Source organism: Olea europaea, chromosome 23 (genome assembly GCF_002742605.1).
Source record: "Olea europaea var. sylvestris chromosome 23, O_europaea_v1, whole genome shotgun sequence".
Classification (NCBI taxonomy): Eukaryota; Viridiplantae; Streptophyta; class Magnoliopsida; order Lamiales; family Oleaceae; genus Olea; species Olea europaea.
The window spans coordinates 2,280,270-2,293,829 of NC_036259.1; the positions used below are offsets into that span (position 1 = coordinate 2,280,270).

At 33.8% G+C, this 13,560-nt stretch overlaps 1 protein-coding gene across 8 annotated transcripts; it reads left to right on the forward strand.

The window, feature by feature from the left end:
* The first annotated feature begins 210 nt into the window (after window positions 1–210).
* On the forward strand, window positions 211–13,504 carry LOC111372113 (protein DENND6A). Of its 8 annotated transcripts, none has more exons than XM_022994287.1 (5): window positions 211–326; window positions 898–995; window positions 1,081–2,785; window positions 4,155–4,347; window positions 13,129–13,504. In XM_022994287.1, the coding sequence occupies exons 3-5, from the start codon at window positions 1,173–1,175 to the stop codon at window positions 13,336–13,338; spliced, it is 2,016 nt and encodes a 671-aa protein (XP_022850055.1). In that variant the 5' UTR covers window positions 211–326; window positions 898–995; window positions 1,081–1,172; the 3' UTR covers window positions 13,339–13,504. The 8 variants fall into 8 exon arrangements, 6 of the variants coding, with proteins under 6 accessions (XP_022850055.1, XP_022850054.1, XP_022850059.1 ...); XR_002698687.1 differs by lacking the exon at window positions 211–326 and adding exons at window positions 327–549; window positions 12,146–12,285 and having other exon boundaries at window positions 898–2,785; window positions 13,129–13,216; XR_002698686.1 differs by lacking the exons at window positions 211–326; window positions 13,129–13,504 and adding exons at window positions 327–549; window positions 12,146–12,285; window positions 12,378–13,122 and having other exon boundaries at window positions 898–2,785.
* Window positions 13,505–13,560: the final 56 nt, after the last annotated feature.

The following is a 13,560-nucleotide window of genomic DNA, read 5'->3' on the forward strand; positions in this document are numbered from 1 at the left end:
AACATATTGCATAGAGCTTAGCTAATACAATTTATTTGGCTGACGTGGCTTACAGAGTATTGCTTCAATTTGAGAGTTCAGCGTCATAAAAAAATAAAAAAATAAAAATAAAAATACATCAAATTACTAACCCTGACATTTATGCTATGTAAACCATGGTGAAATCAAATTAGTAATCATCATATATATGCTAGGTCAACGACCATAACATTGAACCGCTACAGATAGCATTCCTCAAAAATACACGGATTGGGGGCGAGCGCTGCAATCTTCCCGATAAAAACAAATAAAACATGAAAATCCAAACTCGGAAACGACTACAGAAGGTATATGAAAGGGACCCTAATTTTGCTTCAACAAAATTCATTTCAAGTCTTACGCGAATCGAAACTTTTCAAAATTAGTTCAATCCAACTTATTCTTACAGCAAAATCCCACAGAAGATCTTGATTCTTTTTTTAAATTTCGTCATCCGGATTTTTCATCCGATTTTAGCAGATCCAAAATGCTTTTCGCTGATTGCAACTTCTCCATACGTGTGCTATTTAGGTAATAATTGAACATTTTATTGAATGTGAGTTAATGACCAAATTCATATAAATGCGTATTTTCTGTTTCATAAACGTATGGTAATTTGTTGGTTCAAGGCCGAATTTTGATGCTTTTATGTGTGTTTCCCTCTTTCAGAAAGAAGTTTGTTTTTAATCGCATTTGCAGTGCCTTTTGTGAATTGAGCTTTTCCTTTTTTTTTTCTTTTCCTTTTTTTTTTGGCTGATTTCAAGCATTATTTTTATTTTGTAATTTCTTGAATTGAGTTAATTCTAACTTCATTTATTTTGCATGAATGATGATTAAAATCAATTTAAGAGTTTTCCTTATTTATTTTCCTCTCCCTAGATATATGTGGTGGAACTTGTCATCTTGATTATTATTCTGCCGATTGTTGCATCCAAGATGGGTTCTATTCTGTCATAAGGAGATCCTCTCCTGAGAAGGTTATGCATCTTATACTATTTGCAGTTCCTTGGGATCTTTTCCCCTTCCGGGTCTGACTTGGTGATACAACTTTGCAAATTTCAGTGATCAAGTCATATCCTGCAATCTTTTGAGTATAACGACGCTGAAAGTGGAGTTCATTTGATGGATGATTGTTGGTTTTGGGCTGGCTGAAAATGAATCGATCTCCTACATTTTCTGTGAAGTCAGAACCTGAATTAAAAGTTGATGAAAGATCTTTGCAGAGATGGATCGTTGCATTTTGTATCATCAGGTTTGATCTAGAGCAGGGTCAGCTCATTGAGGAGTGTTATCCACCTGGCTCTCTTAGCCAAAATGAAGAGCTTGAAGTTGCCTTTAATTCGTTTCCAGATTCTGTTTCCCAGCATCACAACCGGTCAAGCATCCATGATTGTATCTTCTTCTTCCGCACTAGGAGAAGGGAAACTTCTCAAGTGGTCAATGTGGGACCGTTAGACATGGTTGAAGTAGAAAATAATGAAGCATTCCAAGAGCCAGTGACAGCAGGTGTGCTAGACCAAAGAAATAGAAATTTCCGTGGCTTTACCTCAAAATACTTGTATGGGTTTGTTTTTAATAGGCAGAGACATGACGAGAGGTTAAAGCGAGGTGGAGAGCAAAAATCAGTGGTAATTCTTTCTCATAGCCCCTACTCTAGTGTGTTTAGACCTCTGTTACAAATCATGGGACCTTTGTGTTTTGATGTTGGAAAGAAAGCTCTTAATTATATTGCTGCCTATGTATCAAGGTGGCCTACTCCTATTCTTGGTCAGCTAATGGAGCTTCCTATTGGGAATGCGGTACTTAAAGTGAACTTACCGCCTTCTTATAGCTTGCCATCAGATAATGGTGTATTCTTTGAGGACTCTGCTTCATCACTGGCTCCTCTGCTTCCTTCAAATCAGTCTGTACCATATGGTCTATTTCATGACTCAGATCTTTTTGGCGCATTTAGGGGGCTGTTGATGCAGCTCTGGAAGCTGTGGGAGTTGTTAGTCATTGGGGAGCCCATTCTAATCATAGCACCAACACCTCCACAGTGTTGTCAAGCTGTTGCTGGTCTAGTTAGTTTGGTTGCTCCTCTTCTTTGCAGCATTGACTTTAGGCCTTACTTTACTATTCATGATCCAGAATTTGCACATTTAAACAGTCTTCCAGAGGGGGCTTCATTTCCTCCGATGATTCTGGGTGTGACAAACCTCTTTTTCTTAAAAGCACTGCGTAATATGCCTCACATTGTTTCAGTTGGTAGTCCTGCTTCAAATTCAATTCGTTCTGCCATTGGTTCCAGGGCTTCAACGGGGGAAAATCCTGCTGGACATGAAGGATTAAATCAGCGTCTTTCTTTAAGGAAGTTTGCTCCTGCAAATTTCTTGAATGCTGTGAAGTTGAGGAGAGATGGCCCTTTGTGTCTGATGACAGAGCACAAAGAAGCCATTTGGACAAATTATGCTGCAGTGACAAAGCCGGATACGTCTATCTTGAATAGGCTTGTTGATGCGGGCATGTCTCCAAGGGTTGAGGAGTCTATGTCAGTTGTTAACAATGATATATTGCGTCGCCATTTTTTGGAGCTCACCACTAATTTCTTGGCACCTTTTGGCCCTTATTTCAAAGCATCTACACCTTCTGAAGGATCATCTCCATTTTCTGATCCTCCTCCCCTACCCTCATTCAATACCGAGGAATTCCTATGGAGCTTATCAGCAAGAGGTCCTGGCAAATTTCTACTGAAGAGAATGAGGTCAAATTGGCTGGAGCTGTACAGGTAATGATGTTAAATTTCCATCTCTTGTTATATTGATTAGTACGTAAATTGTTTTTGTGATAAGTGAGTTTCAACAACAGTGGGGGTGGAATCCTGTGTGCTGAGAAGTGTCTCATTGCTATATAATTGTGTTTATTTGCTAAAGATCAGTGAAGAAAGTACAAGTATCATGGTATTTTGGGTATAAATTTTTCGTACATCGTATGCCTACTTTTAAGAATAATATTTCCAGTTTATGTTCATTTCAGATGGGTAGAGTTAAATAATTGCTTAAAAGTTCTATCATTTGGTCCTTCCTAAGTATCAATAATTAGCACGAGAGCTGTTTCTTAACACCATCCATGACCTTTAAAAAGTTAGATTTCTGTTGAAAGGATGATTTTACTCTTATTCTCAAATAAATTAGGAAAGAAAAAGGGAAAAGTAGAAATAAAACTAGAAAGCACAGAGGTTGGAATATGTAATAAGAGGAAAAGATTGAGGATGTAGTTGTTAAGAAGGCCATAGGTTGGGATCTTTGCTGCAATTTTCCCTTTTAACTATGACTGGCACAACCTAGACTGCTTAGTAAGTTTCTATCAAAGTGACCATAAAGCTCTGGCCTCTAGCTACTAAACAATATAGGAACACATGTTTGCATTGTAATCATCTTACTTATAGAGAGAATATGATTGTCACTTATAATTCGTAAGATTAATTTGTTGAGTTGCTTCCTCACCATGAAGTGACTCTAGTCTTCCATGCTTGCTTCCCTAAATTACATTCTCTGCTTCCTTGTCAATATTTAGATAGAGACTAAGAACATATTTTCTCATGTTTCTGTCTTCTATGTCACCAGGGCTTCTTAAAGTTTGTGCAAATTGCACTTTCCTTTTCCTGGTCTTTACATTTTCATCACAAGTTAGGGTTGCAAATATTTCTCAATCACTTTTCGCCACATTACTCACTTTTGATTGGATATCTTGGACAACTGAGGGCAGGATATTCCTGCTGCAAAGGCTTCTTTTCATACCATACATCAGTTCAAAATTGAATCCTACCCCAACTCCCACCTGATAGATTAGTGGTTTTGCAAATTTGTACCATCTGATACCAATGCTCCTCTAGATGGTCATATCAAATGTTAGGAGAATTCCCAAGGCATCTGTTACCACCCTAAGCTCTTATTTAATTCTCATTAGTTTGCTTCTCTTACTTGCATCTCTGGAAGATCTCAATTTCCCAAGAAAGGCTTCTTGTATTTTTAGTCTTAGATGTAGTCTTATCTGCTAAATTTTGGATTTCTATTTTTGCGTGTGGTGTTTCCTAGTTATATACGCAACTAATTAGAACTCATCTGGTTTGTGTCATTTTATTTATTATTATGCAGGCGTTTCTTGAAAGGACACAACTTTTTGCCATGGTTTCGGAGAAAGCGTGCTGTTGCTGAGCAAGAACAATATAAACTGTGGAGGCAAGCTAGTATTAATACAAACATACAGCGGTTGATATCTAAAATGTCTGAATTGGAAATTGTTGATTCTTTCAATGCAATTGAAAGGCAGCTTCTAGGAGAAATGCAGGCAAGTGCTTTTTCTAAATTCAATTCAACTCTTTTGGTTCTCATATTGGGTTTCAGTAATCTCATGTATACCAAGGTATGCCTAATGATATTGTTTTATTCAGACAAAAAAGTTTCAAGAACTAGATGAATGATGCATATAGAATGGATAATATTAACAGTCATATCATCCTCGAGGTCAATGCATGCCCTAAAGTTATCCTCCCCCCAAAGGTTGGGAAAGTGGGGAATTGTATTTAGTCCATTTATATTTCAAGCTTGAGAATCTATTTTCACTCATTAAGGGTGCCTACTTGGCTAATTGTTTCCGAGTGTCAAATTCAGATAACTCTGCCATAAATTTTTTCCTTCATGTGGGATGTATTTGGTTCTTAATATTTTGACGTCAATTGATATTGTTACTCAAGTAGTGTGGATGCTGAGAATATTTCAAGTAATGTGTGGTCTTGTGACGGAAGTGTAAGGTATAGTTAATTGCACTAAATAAGAAGTTTAGAATGTAATCATAAAGCTGAAAAGCGAAACTTTGGCTTAATTTGTATATGATACTTCCTGTGCTTCAACATAGGAGTAAAAACATGGTCCTTCAGTGTATATTAACAGTTTTTTGTCTATTTTATATGTCCTAAATTTGTTCTCATTTTAGCCCCTTGATTTTCATGGACATGGAAATCGCTATGCTTAAAGATGGAAATCAACTTGATATTGGTCTTATACCATCTAATTGTTATACATGAATATAAATTATTCACTTTAAAAGGTTTTAAAATGAATCATGAGAACCAACTCTTAGCTTGCGACGAATTCAAGCATGTTAATTTAGATGGAAATAGATAATTAGAACCGCTGATCTTGGTCTTTAAGTTGGATTTGGTTAAAAGACTTCCTAGTAAGCTGCATTAAAATATTTTGCCTGTTCTGTAGGAAATCCTAAATCCCGCTAAGCTTGGTATATGACTAATCTACCCTCTCATAAACTTTCATAATGACATTCAATTTAGTATATGATAGTTCAGTGTCAGGATGAGGCTTGGTGTATGAAACTAAATGTGATGATTGATTTTGTGAAATCATGATTTCATTTGAAGCCTTGTAAATTTTCTCCAGAGGAAATATTTATTTCTCTGTTGCTTCCACAGTTCTGTACCTTTGGCGAAACTAGTGAAACTATTTCTTTAAGGTTTTCAGTTTTAGTTGCTGTGGAAATGGGGGGTCTCTACGGCTTCATTTCGACAAATCAATTCTTCATTGATAGCTGAGTAAACCAGTGGTAAATAAGAGTGACTTCAAGTGTGTTCAGTAATCAAGTTGAGCCCAAATTTAGCAAAATTTAAATTGTTTTAAAATAAATATTTAATTGTTTTCATTGTTACGACTAGTTTATTATATTTTGTTTCTGTTTCTGGAAATCTAAAAGCAATATCGTAGTCTCATACTTCAACTTTCATAAACTATATATTTTAAGCAGTAGCAGAGTTAAAGCTTTCACATATTGGGCTTGACTGATCCCAGGATATTGTTTACTTCAATCAAGTTATTCTCTTTTCTTTCATGCATTCTGCTTTGCTTGTCTAGTGTGCACCCCTAAAATACATGAAAGCAAGCTACCTTCAAAAGAAAGCAAGAATCTGAAGTGAGAGAAAACAAGAAAATTTTCTTTGTCCCAGTCTTTTAAACTGTATCAGTACAGTCTAGAACCTTTTTCTAGCAAGATGACTAGCTTCACTAGTATTTGTTTTTGCCTTAAAAAAAAATATTAAGTGTTTTGTCTTAAGTTGTGGAGCCTAACTGTAGAGCCAGTAAGGGAATCAAGGTTAGAGAGGTTTAGGAATTTGTGTCCTTGTAAATTTCGTATTTGGAATTTGTGTCTTAGTAAGTTTCTGTTTTGCCCTAATATGTCTTATAATTAGGGATCATCATTAGGCCTTTATATTACTATAATAAAAGAAAGAAAGAGAGGTTAGAGAAGATAGTTGTGTGATTTACTTTTGTAAACTTTTTTTCATTGTAGTAAATTACTATAGTGGCAGAATAGGAAGTAGTCTCAAGTCTCAAATTAAGACGAATCTCCATAAATCTTTTGTCTTTATTTCTTTTTGCTAATTGATTGCTACGGTGAAATAAAATTAAGGTTTTCAATTCTCAACAGTTTGTTATACCCCCAATGGTCTCGCACAACATGTTGCATATTTTTCAAGTAGAAAGATGCTATAGAATGTAGCAGAGTAAAAAACTAGGCTATTGCATTGGCTCTTGCTTTGCAATTAATCTCTGTTGTACGGACACTTAATTAGGGTAGCATGTCCGTGTCTGACATATGTCGTTTCGATACCGACACTCTTCATACACTCTATCACAATTATTTTTCTTTTTTTATTAGAAATATTATATACTTTTAACTTAAAGTTGTTAGTAAATAAAAAATAGGTACTCTTATTTAAAAGATTTCAATAAGAAAAATTAATAACAAGTATAAAACTAAATTTATTCTATATAAATGAAGAATTTTAAAGAATTTAATAAACCTATCGACGACGTGTTGTGTCAGTACTTTTTTGAAAAATTTTCATCAACGTATCCGACACGTACACGAATCCGTGTCGATGCATCGTAGGAATTAATATACCACCAAATGTACTAAATTATGGAAAAGACTTCTTGTAATCCACATTGGGAACCGCCCACCCTCAATTGATGTTTTTTAGATATTACTGTTATGAATTCAATGAATGTTAGAAATACTGGTATTTAGCCATTTGGCTACCAAAAGGTTGAAAGGTTCTTATTCCGTTGGAATTAATGTATGGATGTAAGCCCACACATAGATAATGAAATCTCGAAATCATAGTATTACAATCTGTGTGAATCTTTCAATTTCCAAGGAGTTGCGCTAGTCTCAAAAGCATTTGGCCATCCCCTGAGAAACTACAAGGGAGGAATTCCAAAGAGAAGGTACCAATGAAATGAATCACAATTGAAAAAGGACATATCCAAGATTGAGAGTCTTCACGTGCATTATTTTTGTTAGACTAATTAAATTAATAACAATTTCAATCTTATTTCCTGTTACTCATTTGGTTGATGTGCATTTTTCAAACTTGCATTTAATCTGACTAGGATAGCATCAGCTAAAAATAAGTTGTTGATTGAACCTGGTCGAAATCTTTAGGCTGTTTTGTCTACATAATTGTTACCATGGAAGGAGAAAAAAAAAATATTAGGGATTTTTGAGAAGGAATTAGTGAGGTTTTCTTAGTTACTTCTAGGTTTTCTTAGTTACAGAAGTAAAGGAGTGAAAAGTACTTGTTGATTTCCTAGTGGCTTGTTGATGCAGGACCTTTGATATTATTTTTTAATTGCTTAATATCTTGAGGGTTTAAATGGGTGTCAATGGATACCCTAACGATAAACTCGGTACAGTCTTTTCTTGTACTCATAATAGATTACTAGCATTTGAAGCAGATAGTGAAAACAACTCTATGACCAGTTAGGAAGTTTGACGCCATAAGGTGGCTGGCCTTGAGGTGAAGTAGCATCCAGCCCATGAGATTTTGCAACTAAGTACTCATATATCATCAATAACACGTTCCAATCATAGTTTTGTTGCTGGAATCATGATTGTCATTTTTGTTCTTTCCTCCTTTTTTCTTTTTCTTTTTCTTCTTTTTTTTTTTTGGGTTGCTGTTCGTAAGCATTTAAAGTGTCTAATGGGAAATGAAAATGATGGGTTGATATAACAAAAACTTGTGTCATGTGAACCTGGAAATTTGACACTAGCAAATTGGCATTTCCCTATTAAACTTGTAGCATGTAAATCTTGTGTTTTTATTACTAAGAAAACGATATTACTATGAAACAAAATAAAATAATACAGTATGGACGTGAAAAATCACTGCATAAAGTTTGATGTCAAGTCGTACTCCTTTGTCTAATATCCTAATGTAAATTCACTTTTTTGGTCTAAACCCTAGAAATGAACATTTTATCAAAAAAACATGCATATGATGTAGGCACACAATGAGGAACCATAGATAACATGGAAAGGTATTGTCCAGAAATGTGAAGGGACTTATAGCCAACTTTGTAGGAAATTTTATTTTGTCTTTAGAGAAAGTAATTAAGAGCTTGTTTGGTACAGCTTAAAAGCCAATTAAAAAATCAATTTTTTGACCTTTATTTTACTATTTCAGCCATCATTTTTTAAATTTTCTCTCACAGGTAGGGTCCACTTTATCTCTAACGGTCAAAAAATCAATTATCAAAATCCTTGCCAAACAAGCACTAAGTGTGAGTGATTCAATTATTGTCAACTCATTTATAACATTTTTCTGTCTTTCCTATTCCTATTTCCTGGAAATTGGATGGCAATAAATGGATAATATTTATTTTTCTTAGAATGATATTGAATGATACTAGTAGGTTAAGTGTTTGGTCAATATTTATAGGAGAAAGAGAATATATACATTTCGCCTGGATATATCTCCATGATTAGACTTGTGTTGGCATCAACTCTCTTATAAAATAATAGAAGTGAAATCGATGAATAGAAGAGGAGAAGTTGTATTGAAAATTTTTTAGAACAATTTACATGTAGTGCTATAAGATGTCATAGATAAATAATTGTAGTTTTAAAGCAAATTCTCCAAAACATAAAAGAAAAAACTTTAGTGTGAAGGCAAGTACTTGGAGTAGAAGATGGTAAAATGGAAAGGAAAGGAACACAAAATAACAAAACTAAACCTTCATTCTTAGTAAATTTGATTCAGTTACATTAGTAATTTGTTGTGAATCCAGTCTATCCATCTCTATATCAGCTAGGTTGAGCTCGGTTCGGTTTTGACAGTTTGTGACAAATTTTCAAACCAAATTACTTAAAGCTATTTGAAAATTTTCCAAATGAAGCCAAACGACAATTTCTAAATTTAACCAATTCATACCATTTTTTCAGTATGGTTCGATTTAAAATCACGGTTTAATAAAAAAAAAAAATAAATAAAAAATATTGAATAATTTAAATTATAAATGTTAGTTTAAAATTTCATGACATAAATAGTATCATTAAAAATATTACAGATCAAAGTTCTTCAATTATAATCATCATAATGCAACAACATGATAGAAACATTTTAATCTCTTAATTGATACTAATTACAATTGTAATACGCACTTCATACCCTCCATAAAGATAAGAATATTGTACATGAATGCATTGATTATAGTTAAATGATATAAAACATCTAATAAAAGAAAATAAATAGAAAGATCAATCAAATCAAATAATTATATAATATATGCATACATATCTCTCAACTTTATGAGCTAATTTGAGAACCAAGCATTGCGGCAGACATGTTAGAAGCAGTAGACATAACATGAATTAAATAATGAAACAAATAATGATTGTTGCAGACTTAGATGGCAGGAATTGATATACACAAAATTGATACATGACTACACGTGAATTGATTGCAACATACACAACATACGTAGCATATATAATTCATAAATTGATACATACAAAAGTAGAGAAGGCTGGAATTGATATAAGCAAACTCAAATGTGTACACGCAAATTGATTTCGGTTATCATGTGTAGTGCTTCTAAAAATTGACGAATCACTATAGGTTGCCTTGTTACTATGCAACCCAATTTTAGGACAAATCACCACCCCAACCATATTTGCATTTAACAAACTCTTAAATGAATTCAAAATTCGATCACTGATACATAATACAAACTCAGGAACAATTGTGCATATTTGAATAGCTAACACATCTTTAGTAATTTTGGGGGATAATCTAGTATTTATTTGCATTGAATTTTTGTCAAAGTAATATGTCGAAAGGTTCATTGATCCTTCAAAACGACCATTTAAATAATTCACTAAATCAATTTTGCAATGAACAATAAAATCTAGAAAATAAATTAAAATGTAAATAGCTAATTGAGTAACATTACCAGAAAATTGAGATGTAAATAAACAAAAAATGTTGTTTGTTAAAATTTAAGGGAGCCCAGCTCAAATTAGATCAATATAAAACAATTACCAATAAAATATGGCAAACAAATACCAAAAAAAAAAAAAAGAAAAATTGGATAACCCGTAATTCGAGAAAAATATTAGTAAAAAGTAAAGAAATATGTGAGTTTGAATTAAAATTTATATTTAATTGTTTACTTAATTGTAATGGGCGGTGGATGAATATGGTCAATTGTTCAATACTTCATTCAATTTGAGAATTTTACATTCACAGTTGTGATGATTGATGAATATTTGGGTATGATTTAATTATTTAATTAATTGGGATATATAATTGTTATTTAGGTATTGAGATTAATTGGATCATGTCTAATATGAATGTATCTTTTTAACTGGAAATGCATTTAGTTTTAATTGAGTTGGATAAAATTTAATTTAATTTACTTTCATTATTATTATTATTATTATTATTATTATTATTATTATTATTATTATTTATTTATTTATTTATTTATTTATTTTTTGGATAAATTGTTAGCTGTTTGAGACGGTTTGCAAAGATTGAAACTTAAATCAAACCGTTTTAAAATGGTTCGGTTTGCTTCAAAACCAAAATGTTGACAGATCCACGTGGCCTCTAACCAACTCTTTGGATTCAATTCTGCTGTTTGACGGTTTCATTGTTCAGCTTTATCAACTGAAATTCTATACAATCAAATTCTTTGCAACCACAAAGTCTAACTCTCCCTTTAACTAGTTTTATGGCCTAGATTTGGTATGTTGGGAGATATCTTTAATGTTAGAACCTAATTCCTATGTTGCATTTGATTTGTATTTTTTTAACTGTTCCTTTCATGCGTGTAGTTTTTTCTTTTGTAATTGGCCTGAATATTTTGTAACTATTAATATTAAATATCTAGTTCCAATTCAAGACACAAGAATGCAATTCTTTTATATTGCATTAGTTAGCATTAGTTAGGGATTGCATCTCTCGTAGGTGAGAGTTTCTATAATTTTACGTGTATACCAGCTATTATGTCGATCTTCTCTTAAATATTCTGAATTGGTGTCAATTCCTCTTGTTTGCACATTCTTCCCATTCTTACTTTCCCCGTTATGTGGACTTAGCTTCCTCATTTCCTTTAATTTCAAATTAGGAAGATTTGGTTCTTTAGTGGCCGAACCCTCAACACCTTAAAGCACAGATGGTCTGCTTTGGACAACCTCTTTTGGCATTTTTTGGATGACATTTATGCCTTTCAATTATCATTTTGTGAGGATTGACGTAAAACAGAGAATAATTTCTCATGGAATGGAATGTTGCAATTAACTAACCTTAGTGAACAGATTTAGCTCTTTGTTGGGTAATCAGAATGGAAAGTAATGGAGGAAATAAAAAGAGTTATATTTATAATGTAACTGAAAGAATGTACTTATTTGTTGAAAGCTTAAGTAGAAATCTGCCCACACAAAAACGTTCCTCCTAGAGTAGTTTAATAACCTCTGGCAAATTGTCCTCCAGTAACCGAGTAGATTACACTGGTCAATCGGGCAAATACGGCCATTGTGACTAGGGTGCAAAAAGAAAATATAGGAGCAATAACACCTCCTTGATATACTTGGATAACATCCTTTCTTGATTGGGTATGGCTTTAATTCCACTGGCATTAGCTTATCTACTCCCCAGCCAAGTAACTGACCGAGCTGCTTAAGTGGCTAATGTAATGCGATAAATCTCATTCTTTGTTCAGTGCCCAAGTAAAATTCAGATTCAGCCTAGAACTTCCGTCTTTTCATATTTGTTTTTTCTGGCCGACAGGTTGATATTTGCAATTATTTGATAAATGTAGAGCATTAGTGTGAAGTGGAAGCAGGCAATGCAATCTTTGCATTTCGGGGAATATGATATTTATGTAAATAGGAAGCGGCCTACCAATCTGAATGATGTGGATAATAAATGTGAGTGCCACTCAATGTCATCAAGAAGAAAAAAGTTTTGTTTGGATCCATTTTGTATCTGCGTGTGCTTATCAAATTCATGCAATGCTTAGGTTGCATCCTATGATGAGAGCTCTGGATTTTGGAGATTACTCGGGGAAGTGTCTATAGTCTTTTTATTCATCACTTGACCACGTTATATTTGGTATCAAATATCGTTTGGACTTGTCTGTGTATATGTTCTTTTCCTTTTGTTTTAAACTTTGTAATTACTAATTTGGCATTGACTGCCTTTCCATATTGTCTTTAAAATGGGTAGGAATTTTGCTTGAGTACAACTCTTGCACTATCTCCATACCTTATGTCATTATATTGTTTTTATGTTCTAGCTATGAAAAGTATGTTCGATGAAATCAGCTCTTTTAAATTCTGAGATTCTCAGCACCTTACTTCATTCTGCTCCCATTATTAATTGATTGATATATTTGAAGTTGCAAAGCTAAGCAAACCTGCAAGTCTATTGCCTTTGTATTGGCTTTGTATTACTGTTCCTCACATACTCTTGCTCAATTTTGAATTCGAGATGGACAGAAAATAGAATATTTCTTTTCCTATTTCATAGATTATGCGTAAAAGGAATAGTTTGTACTGATTGGTGTTTCACGCTTCACGAGCTTATTGCTGGTGGGAAAGTCTTCAATATTTTAGAAGCCAATGAGTTAGCATCTCATATGCCAATTCTGTCGTGCACATTCAATGTTGTAACTGTTGGCACTTATGTTTTGTTTGCTGTAGTTTTCTGTTTCTCAATCTAGCTATAGCTTTATATATGCACTCAATAATTGCAATTTTCTCCTGGAGCAGTATGGAAGAGCTAATGCGGATACTGAAGTTGTTTGCCAGAAGTTGAAGAAAGATCTGCTGGCTGTGTTTAATGTTCTACCGAAAGACGTGCAGCAGCTTCTGATTATGAACCCCGAGAAGGCGGCTCTTTTACAAGAATGTCATGAATGCTCTAATCTACCTGAGCGCGCCCTTGTATCAAATGATGTAATAACCACTTCTCCCAGATGACGTGCAAAAAATGGAACAAACCTGGTAAAATCTACCTGCTGCTGATGGATTTGGGGGAAGTCATTGAATCATGTAAAATTCCGTTCTGTTATTTGATTGCAAGAATTCTTGATCCTCCTTTTAGGTTAGTAAACTCTCAAATTATTACAGGTATATTTGTTCTTAAGTACCCCAGTTTTTGTTATTTACTCCCCCCCCCCCCCCCCCCTCCCACCCCCCCAA

Excerpts from the sequence above, each read along its gene's own strand:
- LOC111372113 (XM_022994286.1), top strand. The coding sequence starts at position 1,173 with ATGAATCGATCTCCTACATTTTCTGTGAAGTCAGAACCTGAATTAAAA. Across the intron at positions 2,786-4,154 it reads AATTGGCTGGAGCTGTACAG|GCGTTTCTTGAAAGGACACA; the intron begins GTAATGATGTTA and ends ATTATTATGCAG. Across the intron at positions 4,348-13,128 it reads AGCTTCTAGGAGAAATGCAG|TATGGAAGAGCTAATGCGGA; the intron begins GCAAGTGCTTTT and ends CTCCTGGAGCAG.